The 18,793-nt window shown below is 39.6% G+C and overlaps 1 protein-coding gene across 2 annotated transcripts in view; it reads left to right on the forward strand.

Moving 5' to 3' along the window:
- The first annotated feature begins 10,128 nt into the window (after positions 1-10,128).
- The window catches only part of ADGRG7 (adhesion G protein-coupled receptor G7), an 85,040-nt gene continuing 76,375 nt past the window's right edge, over positions 10,129-18,793 (forward strand). For both annotated transcript variants that reach the window (XM_053565797.1, XM_053565798.1), the window contains exon 1: positions 10,129-10,459. In XM_053565797.1, coding sequence (XP_053421772.1) covers positions 10,345-10,459 — 115 coding nt within the window. In that variant the 5' untranslated portion in view covers positions 10,129-10,344. The remainder of the gene's footprint in view (positions 10,460-18,793) is intronic.

Genomic DNA, 18,793 nt, shown 5'->3' on the forward strand with positions numbered 1-18,793 from the left:
CCTCCCATCTTGGTTTTTATTATTTAACTACACCCCACCATCATATCATGCAGAAGAAACTGAAGGACATGGAAAATCCTTTTGTGAGACAACCCTGCCTGTAGCACTCAAGTTGTCCCATGGGAAAGTTAGACTACGAGAGTCCGAAATGTGTGACCTTTTGGTAAAGATAAAAGGATGATCCTCAGGACACAAAGGTACAAAGCCAGAAGAGACTGGGAAAGGAGAATTGTAGTGTTACCTGTAAGAGTAAAAAGTCACCACACACCACGGTATGGCCACCATACCAGCCCTCTGTTAAAACAGGACAAGGGTTAAAATGAGGAAAAGCCTTTTATAGAATAAATACCTAGGTATAAAGTCAGGACCCTTACCTTGTCTGGGGGTTATTTAGCTAAGTTAAGAAATCTTATTTCTAATTCTGGCTCCACCATTAATCAGTCTCTAGCCGGGTCTGTACCAAGGTGTGACGATTAAGTTCATGAGCTTGCCACTGTGTGCTCACGTTGGTAGTGCTATGCAAACAACTTGGTCAAGTTTCATGACCTTGACACATCAGTGTATTTCTCACAGCTGTGTTCATCGACATGTGACAGTGTCTTGCTGAGTGGTCTTCAGTTTTGTTGTGGCATGGTTTTGTGTGCTATCTGATGCCAGCCCTGATTGTCATTCCAGTAAAAGAGTTCCAAAATTGCTTTGAAACATGGACTAGGCACTGGCATCAGTGCATAGTTTCCTAAGGGGAGCACTTTGAAGGCGACTGTAGTGATATTCAGCAAGGAGGTATGTAGCACTTTTCCTGGGATGAGTTTGCGAATTTATTTGTCTGACCTTGTACGTCACAGTGACTCTGAAGAGTGATGTGAACAAATTCTTCAGCCTCCAGAACTAGACACATTCATTTTGTTACATAAATATGAAAAGAACAGATGAGGGTGCCTGAAGGTTTATCTTGAATAATGCAATTAACTTTAATACATTTCTGGCATATGAAAATGCCCACATGTCACAGTCTTCAGGGGATTATGGTGTTCTGTCCCATGTGTGTCCTATATCTCAGGGCTCTTTTCTGTATCTGCAAATTTCGATGACTTTAGCATGTTTGGGTTTCAAAGGTGTGAGCAAGAGGTCAGCTGCAGTTAACTTGAAACTGGCATTGCTGGTACGTAGGCCTGGGCAGGACTCCTAGCATCAGATAATTAGCATGAACCACATTAAGCCTGAATTTTGGAAACTGGTAAGTACAAATATCCTACGGTCTTTCTAAGAGGAAGAAATGTCCAGTCTTCTAGTCTCTGCACGTAGAGAATACAAATAAGGTGCAGCATAGTGAGTTCTCAGAGGAGAGCCATTTGAATCAGATCTGGGTACACAGCGTGGGGCCAGCTGCTTCTAGTTCCTGAAATGAACAAGAAATATGAACACCATTATGGTAACTTTATGGTTATGTTATTGTATTTATGTTTGATGGCTACCATTTTTTTGGAATGACATGAAGATTAGCAAACTGTGAACTTGAGCCAAAATGGGAGAGCCTTGTATTTTCTTTACACTGTGTTGGGAAAGCTTAAGGCAATAAGTTGAATTTGTAAATATTTTGACTTATAAGAATTAAATCTCAGTAATTTTTTTGAAACCACAACAAACAGTTTTTAATGAAAACTTCTAAAGTTTTCAAGTATAGAAGAACATGAGATAAGGAAAAATTAGTTCCAGGCTACGCTTATCGATCTGTTGGAGCCAATGGAATCTTTCATTTGATGATTGTTGATTCAGAAGTAACTTGTGTGCCAAGCTGCATGCAATGAAGTAGGAATACAGTGTTACGCAAGCCCAAGTTTCTGTCCTCATCAAACTCACACTCCCACGGTAGAGACAGACAAAGTCAACCAACAAGTTCTGTAATTTGAGGCAGTAATAGGTGATATGAAGAACAACAAAGCTGGGAAGGAGAATGGTGAATGGTGGGGTGGGGTAGGGCCGCTTTTCCTCGGCAGGCTCTTTCCTACCGGTGCTTCTCTAGCCACCTTTGAAAAATAGCCCCACTGCTCACCCTTCCCTCTCATTATCCGAATTACAGTGTCTCCATGTTTCCAGGACCTTTAGCTCTGAAGAAGAAACCTTTCTTAAAGAAGGATTGGGGATTGGGGTTTGCTTTCTTACTTTCTGTTTGATTTTCCTCTCACCTCTTCCAAAAACCTAGGGTCTCAATTCCTGAACTTTTGCCAAACTTTCTTCGTGAGTACCCCTTGCTTCATTTGTCATAACCAAAGTGGAGAAACCCTTTAAATAAGTCAGGGCATGGTTTCTGATGCCTTTGTCAGTGTGTCCTTCCTACACTGGAAGGACTGAGGGATATTTTGTAAAGCAGACAAAGCCATGTGGATGGAGAGCTTCTGTGGTCACGTACATATGAACGGGAGGGGTGGAGGCTCATTATTAAGCAACATCAACCGTGGGTGTTGCTGTGGCACCAACTCCTTGGTGGTTTCTGTAATCTCCAGTCTCCCTTGCTTGGGAAACTGCAATCTCTGATAGCACTTCAGCACATTGTTGAAATGGGAGCTAGGCCGTGACCACACTGGTATATTCCTTCTCATTGTTCCTCCACTATAGGAGCTCCTTAATCAAGGCTGTATTGATTGTATCTTGGATGTGGATTTATAAAATGACATAAGAGTCCCTGGGCCCTGAGACAACAATGAAAATAAAAACTAAGAAGTGGGGAATTCTTTCAAAATACAAGGAAACAATAAGTAAAAATTATGTAAGGCCAGGCTCATGTCTGTAATCCTAGCACTTTGAGAGGTAGAGGCAGGAAGATGAGCATGGGGCCAGGAGTTCGTGACCTGCCCGGGCAATAGCCAGACCCTGTCTCTACAAAAAAAAAACCCTTTTTTAAAGTATGAAGGAAAAGTTAAAACACATGAAAAATGTATCCAGACATTCTATGTTCTTTCTCTGTGAATTCCAGATACAGAAAATTGATAGAATAGAGGATAGGCATGAAATAATATAAAATAATTTCTCTAAATAAATGTCACCGAAGGGAGATTTTTACTTTGAGCTTGTCGGGCAGGTGCTTTCAAGAGATGTTCAGTGATAGAGTAATTACATTGCTGGAGTAAATCAGCAAAAATTTAAGAACTTAGTCCTTTATTACACTTTCATGTTCAATTTAGGAATATTTTTATTCTATTTTTAAGTTTAGCAAGTTTTAACATTCAATTTTTTTATTTTAAAATATTCAGGGGTAGCCAGGTGATGTGGTAGGCACCTGTAGTCCCAGCTACTTGGGAGGCTAAGGCAAGAGAATTGCTTGAGCCCAAGTGTTTGAGGTTGCTGTGAGCTGTTAGGCCATGATACTCTACCCACAGTGACAGCTTGAGACTCAGTCTCAAAAAAAAGAAAAAATATATATATTTATATAAACATTTATACCCCATATAAATAAATCTATATAAATGTATATATATAAATGTTTTTATTACATGAATGCCTTGTATAATGCTTAAGTCAGGGTTTTAGTATGTCTATAACCTGAGTAGTGTTCACTGTACCTGAGAAGTAGGTTTCTGTCCCTCCACTTCCCCCTTCTTGATTTCTAGCAACCACTACATCTCTCTATGCCTACATGTGCCCACTGATTAGTTTCTAATGTGTTAACATACAATTTTAAGGAGTCTTTAATGTTTGGGCAAATTTTAAACTTAAGTAATTGGATTTCCCTTTAATATTTTAAATTGTATCTATGAATTAAATATTTTTAATATCCTTCTTAAGTACTTCAACTAACTGATAAACCTTCCCAAATTATTATTATTCTTATAAATCTTATTTATTAAACTTATAAATAAGTTAATCTATTAAGCTTAAGAACGTAGGGAAACTTGTTTTCTTACATATTCCAATACTGTGTATAAACTGCCTATAAAAATAAAATCATAAGCCTAGATTTGTTTACTCAATTGTACATTTATAAGTTGGGCTTACAAGGCAACTCTGAATAGACAAAATAATTTTGAAAATTATAAATACCTAAAGTACTAAATATGCACAATTCGTTAACATAAACTAACAATATTTTGGTCTCGATTGTCTTAAACAACTTATACTTCATTCTAAATCTTTCCATGGTAAAATTGGCTTGTTATTAAGGAAGTGATTTTTTTGCTGGCAGGCAACATTGGGGAATGCCTAGTCCAACAAAGGGAGGTGGAATGGGACAGGATTCTTGGCCCTAATGACACTCCTGACTCCAATCTAGTCACATAGCCAACCCCACATACAGGTTGGGTCCCAGCCTTCCATGCACAGGGAGTGCTCCTTCTTGAGTCACAGTTACCTGTCTTTTCTGCCTGCTCATGAAAATCTGCAACTCCTACCTAAGATGTCATGTCACTTGAGATTTCTTTATTTTTAGCTCTTAAGAAATTTAGATAGAGGTTCTTCTCAGTGTAAAGGCTTCTGAACTTGATGTCATCTTGCAGTTTTCCCACATTTCCTATCTGGTAGGACTTCTTAATTTTTGTAGTTATTAAGGTGTTAGCCTAATGAATTCTGGGTCATGCTCTTTTAAGGTGATTAAACCAACATCTCTGAGATAGGATGTCAGTATTTCTTAACCTTTAATGCCTTAAAGCAGGCACCACATATATTCAGTACCTGCATGAGTTGTGGGAAGAATAACTATGATTAAGGAAATGTTAAAATGGAGGAGAGAAAGCACCTCTTACCTGGGTCCTCTCGTGGTTTCAGGTTGTTCTGCCTTTTTTCAAATATCCTGAAGGTTATCCCAAATAACCTCCCATTTGCTGATTTATGCTTGAAGTTCCAATATATATAGACTTTAGAACATGTGAGAATAAGCTCACTCAAGTAATCAAGGGGCTTAGCCATTTAGGATGAAAAAACCCTGTCTCATCTGCTTAAAAGTTGCCTCTGAGATCAAATCCAAATTAACATTATACTCAAAGCTTATGCTTTTTTGAGTATCAAATCAAATCACTTCAGTTGAAAGTAATTCAATGTATAGTTACATTCTAATATCATGCTTTCAAAATAATCCCTGCATCAGTCAGACTAATTTGTTTTCTGTTCTCCAAAAGACTTTAATTTCCTATCTATGTTGTATGAACCACTTTTTCCTCTATCTGTCAGGTAATTCTGAAGATTTTTTAAAGGCCAAGTTCCAAACCTTTCCTTCCTACTATTTCATACTACTCTCTTCCATCTATAAATTGAGCCTAGGGGTGCATTTGATCATATGCTGTTCAGTCCTCTAATTATCTCTCTATATAAATTCCTCTTTCTCATCACATTATAATTCCCTAAAGAGGACCATAGGTCTTTTGTCTCTATTGTAGCACCTAAGGAATCTTTCTCAACCTGTAGCATTGGATAGTGAACTGTGGATGTAGAAAGAGAAGTGAAAATCTAAGGAAGATATTATTTAGAGAAAATAGGTCCTAAGATGTTGTCTGTAGGTAAAGACCCTGAGACCAAAGAGTTAGTGACTTGTTGAAGACTATGCATTCAGTTAGTGGTTGAGCTCATGATGAGATGTAAGTCTCCAGACACCAGAAGTGAAGGCTCTTTCCACGTTGGGGGTTATGCTACTGCCTAGTGAATGACTCAGTGCCTTTTTAGATGGACCATCCATCTAAGACCATCCATCTAAGGCCATCCAGCTCCAAATGCCCTCCATCCTGCTATGTCCTATCTCTTTGGTGATTTGATGATGATAAGAGATCCAGAAGAGGGACTGAGATGGTCGGACACACATGTTTTATCAGCGCATGATACATTTCCCACTTCCTACCCCTCAAGAAATGTGCCTACATTATGGATGAATGGCTGAGGACTGAAGATATTGTAAAATAGGGTTAGCAGCAGAAAAGACATACTGTCCTCTAGTGACCAAATATAGAAATGCAACTCACAAGTAAACAGCAGGTTCACATCCTAACAGAAGCTTCCTTAACCCAAATAGCAAGTCAGACCACAAAAATAATTACAAGTAGAGTTTGAGTTATTTAAAAAATACCTTAGACTTTAATTTGCTAGTACTATAACCCATTGTTATGGGTGGAATTGTGTCCACCTTTCCCACAAAATTCATATGAATGTGAACTTATTTAGAAATAGGGTTGTTCCAGACATAATTAGTTAAGATGAGGCCAGATTGGAGTAGGGGAGGTCCTAATTTAATATGACATGTCCTATAAAAAAAAGGGAATTTGGACACAGACAGATAGACAAACACACAAATGGAAAACCTCATGTGAACATAAAGGCAGAGATTAGGGTGATGCATTTATAGGTCAAGGAACACCAAAAATTGGCAGCAAACCACCAGAAGCTAGAGCCTTCACTTTGTTACAGCAGCTCTAGCAAACTAATACAATCCATGACTTTGATTACTAATACAATGTATTAGTTTTAAACATAATGTTTGGAATTCAAAATCATGCACATATTTGAGCTGGAAAATGGTATGCTGAAGACAATATGGGAAATAACAGCGATGAAGATATTATCTCTCCCAAATTTTATTATCAACCATAAAATGTGTTACCTTTGTTAGGAAACTTGCTGATGATGTGGCTTGGTTATACATTTCTACTGTTTTATGGCCCCACTGTATTGGGGCAAGATTTTTTAACCAGTCTTTTTGTCATTCAACCATTCCTCTGGTAGGCAGTATTTAAGCTAGTAAGTTATTTATCAACCAGTGATGTCTGCACTGTTGTTTTTGGTGTCCTCCAATGTCTTATGTACCCATTCTCTAACTAGATCACAAGCTTGTTGAGTATCTTCAAATAGCACATACTATTAGTAAGCTTTTTGGGGATTTGAGGCCTCTCTGCTCTATAAAATGCACAGTGCTTCTTGCAAAATGGCCACTATATTGGTTTTTCAGAGAAATAGAACAATAGAACCAATAGAAAATATACATACACAAATATATATATACTTATTATATATAAATGTAAACATGTATATGAGGGAGATGTTAAAGAATTGGTACACATGACTGTGGAGGCTGGCAAGTCTAAAATCTGCAGGGTAGGACAGCAGGCTGGGAAGTGTTGCTATGCTAGTTCAAGTTCAAAGGCAGAACTCCTTTGAAAAAGGTTAGTTTTTTCCTATTTAGGTCTTCAACTGCTTAGAAGAGGCGCACTCATATTTTGAGGGGTCATCTGCTTAATTCAAAATCTACTGATTTAAATGTTAAATGTTAATTCTCATTTCAAAAGTACCTTCACAGAAACATGTAGAATAATGTTGAACAAACATCTGGAGACCATGGCCTAGCAAATTTGATACCTAAAGTTAATCCTCACAACTCCCAGGGAATCCTGCCTCCATGAATTCATGCTTTTTGTAACTCCTCCAGAAAAACATCTCTGAGAAATTCTTCTGAAGGATTCTGCAGTCAAATAACATTGAGAACTTGGACATTCACAATACACATGGCCATATTAAAGTCTCTAGGAAATGGGTTCACTTGTGTAACCTGCTATCTTTCAGACTTACTTAACCACAGAACTCCTGATTAGAGTAATCTCAATCTTAGCCTTACTTTCTCATTCATGCAATGGGCACAAACATCTTTTACACAGGACTTTTATATGAAATGAATGAGCTAAAAACAGGTAGGTAAAGTACACAGCACAGTTCTTGGTATACCCTAGGTGTTTGATAAGTGCTAATTCCTTTTCTTAGATTTATTATTTATTGAAAGCCATTTTTAAAAGTAATATATATTTATCCTTATAATGATTCAAAAAATAAATGCACAAGGCTAAACTTCAGATCATAAAAGGGATCTACAATGAAAAACAATTTCTCCCACCTCAGATCTCTCAGACCTCCAAAAAGACTTTTCTATGTGCCCCCCTGGACATTTTCCGTGCATATACATGCAGATATACTAGAAACAGACATTTGTTTATACATTCACAGTAAATAAGATAATGGGAGCACTTTAGTTTATTCTGTACATCTACAGCACTATTTCTAAGTGCTTCCATTTTATGGTACATCAGTGTGTTTTTCTGAAACTTCTAAGTGAGATGAAGTTAGGGCTTTGTGTTCATGTCCCCCAAAGATAAACATTGATACAATGAGTATTACGAAAAATTGGGGAAGGGTGCGGTGGCTCATGCCTATAATCCTAGCACTTGGGAGGCGGAGGCAGGTGGATTGCCTGAGCTCACACGTTCGAGACCAGCCTGAGCCGGAGCGAGACAGCCAGCGTGGTGGAAGGCACCTGTAGTCCCAGCTACTTGGGAGGCTGAGGCAAAAGATTTGCTTAAGCCCAAGACTTAGAGGTTGCTGTGAGCTATGATGCCATAGCACTATACCGAGGGTGACAAAATGAGACTCTGTCTCAAAAAAAAAAAAAAAGAATTAGGGAAAAATACAGTTATTTAAGAGTTAACAAAGAGTCAGCTGAAATGTGAAACTTTCTTGTGGAACTGGCTTAATTCTTCCTGAAGCAATTAATGGTCTGGTACAGAGGTCCTCGACTTCTGGTTTCAGAAGTCTGGTGATTTGACTTAGATTTTTCAACTTCACAGTGGCAAGAAAATGACATATTCAGCAGAAACTCATTCACTGAGGACCCATAGAAGGGTTCTGTTTTCACTTTCAGTATAGTATTCTATAAATTACTTGTGATATTAAAAACTTTATTATAAAATAGGCTTTGTGTTAGATGATTTTTCCCAATTACAGACTAACATAAGTGTTCCAAGCACATTTAAGATAGGCTAGGCTGTGATGTCCAGTGAGCTAGGTATATTAAATGCATTTGAATTTAGGCTATTGCCAACTTATGATGGATTTACCCTTTGTATTCAACCCTTTGTAATTCAAAGAGCATCTGTACTCTGTGATTATTCAATTTTATTATGCTTTATTTTAGTAGTACTACTTGTCCTATAGTAGCTATATCCAGGTATCTCATCCCCAAGAAAATAGGAGTTCTTTAAGGACCCTGTCCATGTCTCATACCAATTCTGACTTCTTGAAGGCGCTTAATATGGGTCGACTTGAGAAAGCATCCAGAACAGACCAGGGCATCCATCTGTTCACTACAGCAGAAACAGAACTCTGACTGAGGTGAATATTCATTCATTCATCCTTTCAGTTGAGGGTGGAGAAGGGATAGGGACGAAGAACAAGTGATTCTGTTCAGGAGAGTCGCAGAGCTGCTGGTGCAAAGAGAGATGGGTTTGTTGTGACTCAGAAGGTATATTAAGGTCAAAGCTGCTGTAAGAAAGCATCACAGACTGGGCAGCTTAACCAACAGAAACTCACTGCCTCATTCTGAGGTGAGAAGTCCAAACTCAAGGTTTCAGCAGGGTTGGTTCCTTCTGAGAACCCTGAGGAGTCTGTTCCAGGCCTCTCTCCCTGGCTGGTAGATGGCCACCTTCTCCCTGGGTCTCTTCATATCTTCTTCCTTCTATGCAAATCTGCATCTAATTTCCTTTCCTTAGACTGACATTAGACATATTGAATTAGGGATTCCCTGATGATAGCAGTAATCCCGTCCTTTGGGGCTGATCCTTTTAACTTGTTTACCTTTGTAACAACTTATCTCCTTACAAGGCTGCATTCTGAGGTATTAGAGGGTAGGAGTCCAACATATGAAGTTTTTTTTTGGGGGGGGGAGCATAGTAAAAGATGGATCGTAATGCTGGGCTTTGCTGCTTTCAAGACTCATACCATGCCAGGATGTCCACTCACCAACTGCAGCTCTTCGAAGAAATGCAAGCACTAGAATCAGTTTTTCCTCTTGTTGATAACCTGATTCATTTTCCTGAGGGTATTTGTGTGGCCCGAGGCACCAATTAGTCTGCCTCTGCTGGCCCCTCCTAAGACAAACGTGGGAAGCTGAGACAGAGGTGGCCACTGGACGTCGCTTCCATGACTGCCTCTCTGGTTTATTCCACTGTGTTCCCATCCTTCTTCCTGTGACTTGTCTGCACATTTGCCCTTTGGCCCTCTCAACTAGTCCCTCCCAGCTAGTCCCTCCCTTCTCCTTTACTGCCCTAAGTTACCTTCCTCTTCCCATAACACTAATCACTTTTTTCACGTTCTCCTGTGAAGGATGAGGAAATTGTGAGCTAAGTGTGCACCTTTCGTTAGGTGACTCAAACTGCATCCTGCTGGATTTACTTCGAACATCCTAAAATACGAAGATGTCTGCCTGAGGGCTCACTGAAAGGAAGAATTATTTTTATGTTTTAGAATAGCTTCTGATTAAACTTAGCACAAGAAGAAAAGAAGCTAGTTGTCTCTCACCCAGGAATAGATTTGTGGCTGGGCTTCAACATGGCTTCCTGCCACACCTGTAACCTCAGGGTGCTGGTGGCTGTTGTGTGTGGGCTGTTGACGGCCGTTGTCATAGGACTGGGCATCTGGAGGATTTTCATCAGGATCCAGCAAGGTAATGTCATACTGCTACCTTTAACTCAGAGTTAGAGAAGTCATTGAGCCTTTATCCTTGCCACCTGACACACCAGTCCTGGGAAGTGCCTTGGCCAGGCTGAGGCTGCCCACTCTGGCATCATTTATGGAGTATAAAAGACTGGGTCAACTGATGGCAAGCAGGTGCTTGTATACAAGTGAATGTGTGAGCGGGAGTGAGCAGGGTGACGGAGTTGAATTGGCCTCCTTTGCTCTTTAACTCCAGGCTGAATTGGTAGCAGAATTACAAGTAAAATCACTAATACGATCATGTTTGGATTTGTTTGACTAAATCCAAGAAAGGTTAATAGTTATGGAGAAACACACGCGTATATTTTGTATATACAAAAATATACACAGATCAGTTTTTCACTTCAAGAAGGAAGTTTAAGAATGTGATCATTAAGGGTATAAATAAAATGATCTCATGGCTTACACACCAATATCCCACTTTGGAGGTACAGAAAACTACTAAAATATTAAGGTTAGTTAAAAAAGGACTTTCTTTATTCAGTCAATATTTGGTAATTACCTACTGTGTGCCAGAGCTGACCTGGGGAAAGGGACTTGGGGAGGGGCAGGAGTGTGTAAAAACAGTGATGTCAAAGAAAAGGCCCCCAGAACTCAGAATAGAAACTTTCATTTTCAGTAATCCTAATGCTAGTTCCCTGGCCACGGGGGTTCTCCATACAGTGATCCAAAGTCAGATGTTCTGAACGCACCCTTCTGTAGAAAACAGAGAAATGAAACACAATAAGTAAGGAAAAATGGAGAAAGGCAGTGTGCCCCCCTAGCAGGTGGCTATGGAGGGTGGGCAGATAGCAGGAGTGCAGAGCATGGCACAGACAGCCCCTGTGGAGGACCAGAAGGCTCTGATTTTCTGGCCGCTGTTGGACTGGCAACTGGGAATGGATCTGTTGTCCCCACAATTACCCTGCCCCAAAGAGTGTTTAGAGAATATTATATTAATAGCATTTCAAGAAATAGAATGAGAAAATATAGAACAAAAACAGTACAACATAAACTTGGGAAAAATATATTTTTGTTTGTTTAAGGTTTGTGAAACAGTTTCAGCTCAGGTTTATAAAAATATTACCCCAAGTCTGACAAATTTATAAGATCTTATTTAAAGGGATACGTTTAAGAAGTCTTTCTTCCCCCTCCTCATCCCTTCCCCACCCTTCCTCCCCCTCCCCTCCCCTCCCCTTTCTTTCCCTTTCCTTCCCTTATTTATATGACATCTGTTTTCATTTTTATTTTTTTGAGACAGAGTCTCACTATGTTGCCCTGGGTAGAGTGCCGTGGTGTCCCTCACAGCTCACAGCAACCTCAAACTCTTGGGCTTAAGTGATTCTCTTGCCTCAACCTCCCAAGTAGCTGGGACTACAGGCACCCACCTCCATGCCTGGCTATTTTTTGTTGCAGTTGTCATTGTTGTTTAGCTGGCCTGGGCCAGGTTCGAACCTGCCAGCCTCAGTGTATGTGGCTGGCTCCATAACCACTGTGCTACGGGTGCCAAGCTTATGGCATCTGCTTTTAAAGGGAAATTTGTGGGAATTTATGAAGGTCACCGTTACAATAGAACCATTAAAACAAGGACCAAAGTACAAAAACAACATAAGAAAGAGTGCAGAATGATAGGGGGAATTGCTTAAAATAAATATATGACATACCCTTGAATTTCCTGAGGGCTAAGACCCAAAAGAAAGTATAGTAAGAATACAGAGCTCATGTCTACCAGTAGAAGCATACCAGCTCCTCAAAAGGACAAACTGTTCCCTCTTCTGAGCAGAACTTTGCAATTGCCTGTTCATAGACTGGACACTCTTCAGCTTTTGGGTAAACCCAGTGGCGAAGGAGAAGGTTATAGGTATAATTTAAAGAAAAAGATTGAATGACTGCCACTGTTTGCTGCTACTGTTTTGCCTTGTGCGTTTTGTTCAGAGTGTGTTTTAGTTGGTAAACTCTATTTTGTTCCATTTTACTCTCTTCTACTCACTCCACTCCGCCCACTTCTCCCATCCTATGCCATTCTCTGTAATTTTTTTTTAGTTAAATCATAGCTGTGTACATTAATGCAATTATAGGGTACAATGTGCTGGTTTTATACACCATTTAAAATATTTTCATCAAACTGGTTAACATAGCCTTCACTGCATTTTATTAGTTATTGTGTTAAGACATTTATATTCTACACTTAGTAAATTTAACATGGACCCTTGTAAAATGCACCATAGGTGTGTTTTCACCAGTTACCCTCCCTCCTCCCCTCGCCTCCCTCTCCTATTTCCCCTCATCCTCTGTAATTATTAAATATTCTTTCTTTGGTCCATTCCCTCAGATATAGCTATTAATTTTTTTTAAAATTTTGGACTAAAATGAATGTACATACAATTAGGTTACATTGTTTGTGTTTGCAAGGTAAAGTTTGAGTTGTAGTTGTGTCCTTCACCCAGGAGGTGTGCCATATACCTCTACATTGTGCCTGTTAGGTGGGAACTACACAACCCCCGACCCCCTTCTTGAATTTAATTGTGTTTTTCTCTAGTGTGGGCCTATAGTTGTTAATCTATTAGTTTCAACTTAGTATTGAGTACAGGGGATACTTGCTTTTTCATTCTTGTGCTATTTTACTAAGGAGAATGTTCTTCAACTCCATCCAAGTAAATGCAAAGGATGAAAGGTGTCCATTTTTTATGGTTGAGTAATATACTATGGTGTACATATACCACAATTTATTAATCCATTCATGGATTGATGGGCACTTGGGTTGTTTCCACATCTTTGTGACTATGAATTGAGCTGCTATAAACATTCGAGTGGAAATGTCTTTATGATAAAATAATTTTTTTTCTTATGGGTAGGTACCTAGTAATGGAATTGCTGGATCAAATGGAATGTCTACTTTCAGCTCCCTGAGGATTCTCCATACTTCTTTCCAAAAAGGATGTATTAGTTTGCAATCCCACTAAGCATGCATTCTTGTTCCTCTCTCTGCATCCACACCAGCATCTGCAGCTTTGAGATCTTATGATGTAGGCTATTCTCACCGGTAGCAATAAATTGTTTTTATTTTTTTTTAAAGGGAGAGAGAAGTCATTCATCTCTGAGAAACTGAAGAAAACTGTGAATGTCTTAGGATAAAATATACATGAACACGTACAATTTTGGATAATTTTATAGTATTCAACATTTGTCAACATAAATAGATAACAAAAATTATGTCTCTCTCACTTTTATTATTCATATAAAAGTAATGGCCTCTTAAAACCCAGATTCTGCTTCAATGTGAAGTTACTGTTATTTGGCTATAGAGTAAATATTGATGTAATGATATTTATGCTTTGTGTATGCATTTAGCTATTATAATACCTACAATGTCAAAAATCCTTATCATGTTCTAGGTACTCTGCTAAAACTTCACATACCTTATCTTGTTTAATCCTGATGGGCACCTTTGAGGCAGACGTTGTTATATCTATATTATAAGTGGGGAAACTGACTTTCAGGAAATATTTTTAGATTATATAGCTAGGAAATAGTGCATCTGGATTTGAACCTTGATCATTCTGACTTCCGTATTTGTGGTCTAACTCCTACACCATTTTGCCTTCCTATAGGGAAGATGATGGCAACACAAACTAATTCATTCATCTTTTATTTTTGAGGAAACAGTGACTAACAACCGTAATTCACAAGGATATGCAGTTATTAGTAGAATCAGAGCATGCTGTTGTTTTGCTGGGCAAAGTTGGACTCTACAGGAGTTATGTAGTCTTTAAGACAGTAAGATCTACATTATGAATGCTGCTTATATGTAGATTAGTATTCACACTTAAACTTTAAGGTTTTCTGAGTCTTCAAATGGTTGTCTGTAGATTTCATCTGTGGAGTAATGCCATGACTTTAAATATTAAACAAGCATGTTAAGACATGGCCTCTAGATTGTTAGTGATTTTCTGAGTTTTCAAATGTTGCCTGTAGGTTTTGGCTCTGGAGTATTGTCTTGGCTTTGCTGTCTTCTATTAGGTTCTGTGAAAGAGCTCCCACAGCTTTGCTGTTAAATGGTTGTCTGCCTTTGATATTCTTTATTTTTTATTTTTTATTTTTTTTGAGACAGCCTCAAGCTGTTGCCCTGGGTAGAGTGTCATGGTGTCATAGCTCATAGCAACCTCCAACTCTTGGGCTTAAGTGATTATCTTGCCCCAGCGTCCCAAGCAGCTGGGACCACAGGCACCCACCACAATGCCTGGCTATTTTTTGGTCATAGTTGTCATTGTTGTTTGGCAGGGCCCGGCTGGGTTTGAACCTGCCAGCTCTGGTGTATGTGGCTAGCGTTTTAGCCGCATCAGCTATAGGCGCCGAGCCCGCCTTTGGTATTCTAATACTGAACAGCAAAAGAGACTCCATTTTCAAGTGGCATTCATCCTGGTGATGGCCTTTAATGGAAATATTTCTTATATTCACAATGTCTCTAACGTATTATAGCCATCAAACAAGCCATGAATCTGTTTAAATCCAATTATTTTAAGTGTGAATTTCCTTTTACTTTTTAAAATTAATCATTGGTTTAAATATTAAACAAGCAGTTTAAGACATGGCTGCTGGGGTGGTGCCTGTGGCTCAGTGAGTAGGGCACCGGCCCCATATGCCTGAGGGTGGCGGGTTCAAACCCAGCCCCGGCCAAACTGCAACAAAAAAATAGCCGGGTGCTATGGCGGGCACCTGTAGTCCCAGCTACTCGGGAGGCTGAGGCAAGAGAATCGCTTAAGCCCAGGAGCTGGAGGTTGCTGTGAGCTGTGTGATGCCACAGCACTCTACCAAGGGCCATAAAGTGAGACTCTGTCTCTAAAAAAAAAAAAGACATGGCCGCTGGAATGTTAGTGATCTTTTGTGTAGTATAGAACAGATTTTTAATTTTGGTCCTTTTTTTCTTTTTTTTTTTGAGACAGAGTCTCACTCTGTCACCCAGGGTAGCATGTGTCAGCCTAGCTCACAGCAACCTCAAACTCCAGGGTTCAAGTGCTCCTCCTGCCTCAGCCTCTGGAGTAGCTGAGACTTTAGGCATCTACCATAACACCTGGTTTATTTTCTGTTTTTGGTACCGATGGGGTCTTGCTTTGCTCAGTCTGGTCTTAAACTCCTGAGCTCAAGGGTTCCTCCCACCTGAGCCTCCCAGAGTGCTAGGATTACAGGTGTGAGTCTTCTTCTCCTACTTCTCAGTAAGTTTGCTTGTTAAAAGGTCACAGTTTAAGGCTCTGGTCTTGGTAAAGTTAACAGCATTTCATGGGCGTAGACGAGACTTCTTTTAGGATTTCTGAAATGGTCTTCGGTGATTTTTATATGCTGCTCATGAAACCATTAAATAGCAAAGATCTTTTTTTCACCGGAGTAGCACAATGAGTTGTATTGCCAAGTATGACACTTTCTCCATTTTCCCTGGAATAAGATTTCCTATTCATTTGAAGTTTTGCTTTGTAGTGAAAATTTTCACACTGTTGATAACTTTTTCAATTGGAGCTCAAGACTTGAAGTTTTTTTCCAGTGATGTATGTCACATGACCATCTCCTTTGATGATTTAGGTCTTATGTTGAAGATCACCTCCTCAAAGAGACTTTCCTCTCAAACCCATCTAAGTTATTCTCTCATTTGCTCTCTTTTACATGTATTTTTTCATTACCACTGCTAATCTCTTGTTTATTTGTTTGCTGGCTGTCTGTCTCCCTGTTTCTAAGATGAAAACTCCAAGAAAACACAGACCTGCCTTATTGTTAAAAATGACATGCGATGGGATGGAAGAGGCAGAGTAGAGTGGAGAGAGTGAAAGGGAGTGAAGTGAGACAGAACAGAGGTTACCAACTGAAACACGCTCTTCATAGAAAGTACAAGGCAAGACAGTTGTAGTGAACGCTGCCAGTCTTTCTATCTTTTTCCTTAAATGATATCCTTCACCATTGGGTTTACTCAAAAGCTAAGGAATATTCCTTATGTAAAGAGTCAGTGAGTTTTCCCAAAGGGAAAAGCAAAGGGAAAGTTAATCGTTGCTGAGGAGCTGATATGCTTCTTCTGTTAGAAACAGAATATTTATTACTTCTTTTTGGCTCCTTTCTGAGCCCTCAGAAAGGTCAGGTTTATGTTTCGTATTGATTGGAAGCAACTCCTCCTAAGTCTTTGACATTTATATACTTTCTATTTTTCACCATGTACTCTCTCTGTGTTCCTCGCACCTAGAATAGTGCTTGAAAGATATTTGCCAATACACAGTTGGTGAGTAAATGAAAGAATCATGTGGAAACCAGAAACTGGGCTGTCTCAGTTCCTTAGGACTGTGTAACAAACTGGGTACCTTATACACAGCAGAAACTGATTTCCCACAGTTATAGTGGCTGAGAAGTCTGAGATCAAGGCACTGGCAGATCTGGCGTCCGTAAGGGGCTACTTCCTGATTTAGAGCAAAGGCGTCTCCTCGCTGCATTCTTATGTGGCAGAAAGGGCAAACTCTGTTCTCTTCAGCCCTGTAAGGGCACTGATTTTGTTCCTGAGGGATCTACCCTCATTACCTAATCATCTTTTAAAATCCCTATCTCCTAACACAATCATATTGGGGATTAGGTTTCAAAAGACAAATTTGGGGGGTAGGGACACAAACATGCAGTCCATAGCAAGACTTGTCAAATACTTGTAATTGTAAATGAAATATCCTATAGCTACAAGTTCCTTCTGACTTTCTTCAAAATAAAGAAATGTAGGCTCAGCGCCCGTAGCACAGTGGTTACGGCACCAGCCGTATACACGGAGGGTGTCAGGTTTGAACCTGGCCCAGGCCTGCTAAACAACAATGACAACTGCAACAAAAAATAGCCAGGTGTTGTGGTAGGTGCCTGTAGTCTCAGCTACTTGGGAGGTGGAGGCAAGAGAATTGCTTAAGCCCAAGAGTTGGAGGTTACTGTGAGCTGTGATGCCATAGCACTCTACCCAGAGTGACATAGTAACACTCTGTCTAAAAGGAAAAAAAAAAAAGACATGTAATTCTGGATTTGTTAAGAAAGACATGATTTTAGGAGAGTTTAGACTCTCTAAGTTAAGAAAGACATTATATTCTGATCCCTGCCACCTGCCACAAGAACATTTCTGGGACTCTTGGCTGTATTTTTACCTCCAGTTGTGTGCAGCCTCTTTTGTAGGATAAGCAATCTTGTAGGGTGCTTTTATGTTGGAGCAAATCTAAGTTTTGTCAGGCCGCCTTTCCCATTGGACATTCTTCATAAAAAACCATCCACCTTGTCTGATTGTGTTCTCGGGATGGACAGACATACTGTGCTCCATCTCTGTTGGCTTCATGCTTCTGATAGCAAGAGGCTTGTATGGATTTTGAATACCATCACACTTGATGATGAAAGTAAAACGACAACATAATTAAGCTTAAGCCTTATTGTATTTCTTTCTGTTGACATTTCTCAACTTGCTCTAGGCCTGATGAGGTTCATGATCACAGTGGTAGGAAATGTTTTCTTTACTCTTATCAGTGGGAAAGTATCTTAACCTCAAAACACATAAAAAAAAGTTATTGCACCTTACTCAACCATATGCCACACCTCTGTTGGCTCACAGAATTTCCTGCTCTCTGCCATCAGGATCGTTTTCCCACCTCTCCCCACATAGTCTAACCTTCATTCTCTGTCACAGGACACATACATTCCTCAGCCTGACAAGCAACTTAAGGAGGCTGAAATATTCCTAACCCCCAAGGTCAGATTTCATAGCATTGAAGGTTCTTGCAAAGTAGAAAATGAGGATTGTTGGGAAAGGACAATGCGAGTTTATTGTTCCATTTCACTCAGTGACAGAGGAAAGTTGGTAATAAACCTACCTCTTGCGACTATTCCTAGAGGATCACTGCATTCTGGGTTGTTTTGTTTTGGTTTTGTTTTAATGAGTTTTGTTCTTTTTTTTTTTTTTGCGTTTTTTGGCCAGGGCTGGGTTTGAATTCGCCACCTCCGGCATATGGGGTCAGCACCCTACTCCTTTGAGCCACAGATGCCGCCCTTAGGTTTGTTCTTAAAAGGGAGTCCAGAGAAGTGTTTTCTGGATGGAGGAAGTTGGGTCCTAGGCAGCTATGGTGTTCTTTAGTCTTAGCCTGGTGTCATAAATCTCTTTGCTGCTTCTTCACAGTCTCCCTTCTTGCTTCCTCACATAACCACCCTCTAAATAAGAAAACGTCTCTGCGAGGGAAGGGATTATTTTATTTATTTATTTATTTATTTGACTAGAGTTCAACAGTTTAATCATAGTTATTAAATAAGTAAAGACCTG

The sequence above is a fragment of the Nycticebus coucang genome, chromosome 16, assembly GCF_027406575.1.
Source record: "Nycticebus coucang isolate mNycCou1 chromosome 16, mNycCou1.pri, whole genome shotgun sequence".
Classification (NCBI taxonomy): domain Eukaryota; kingdom Metazoa; phylum Chordata; class Mammalia; order Primates; family Lorisidae; genus Nycticebus; species Nycticebus coucang.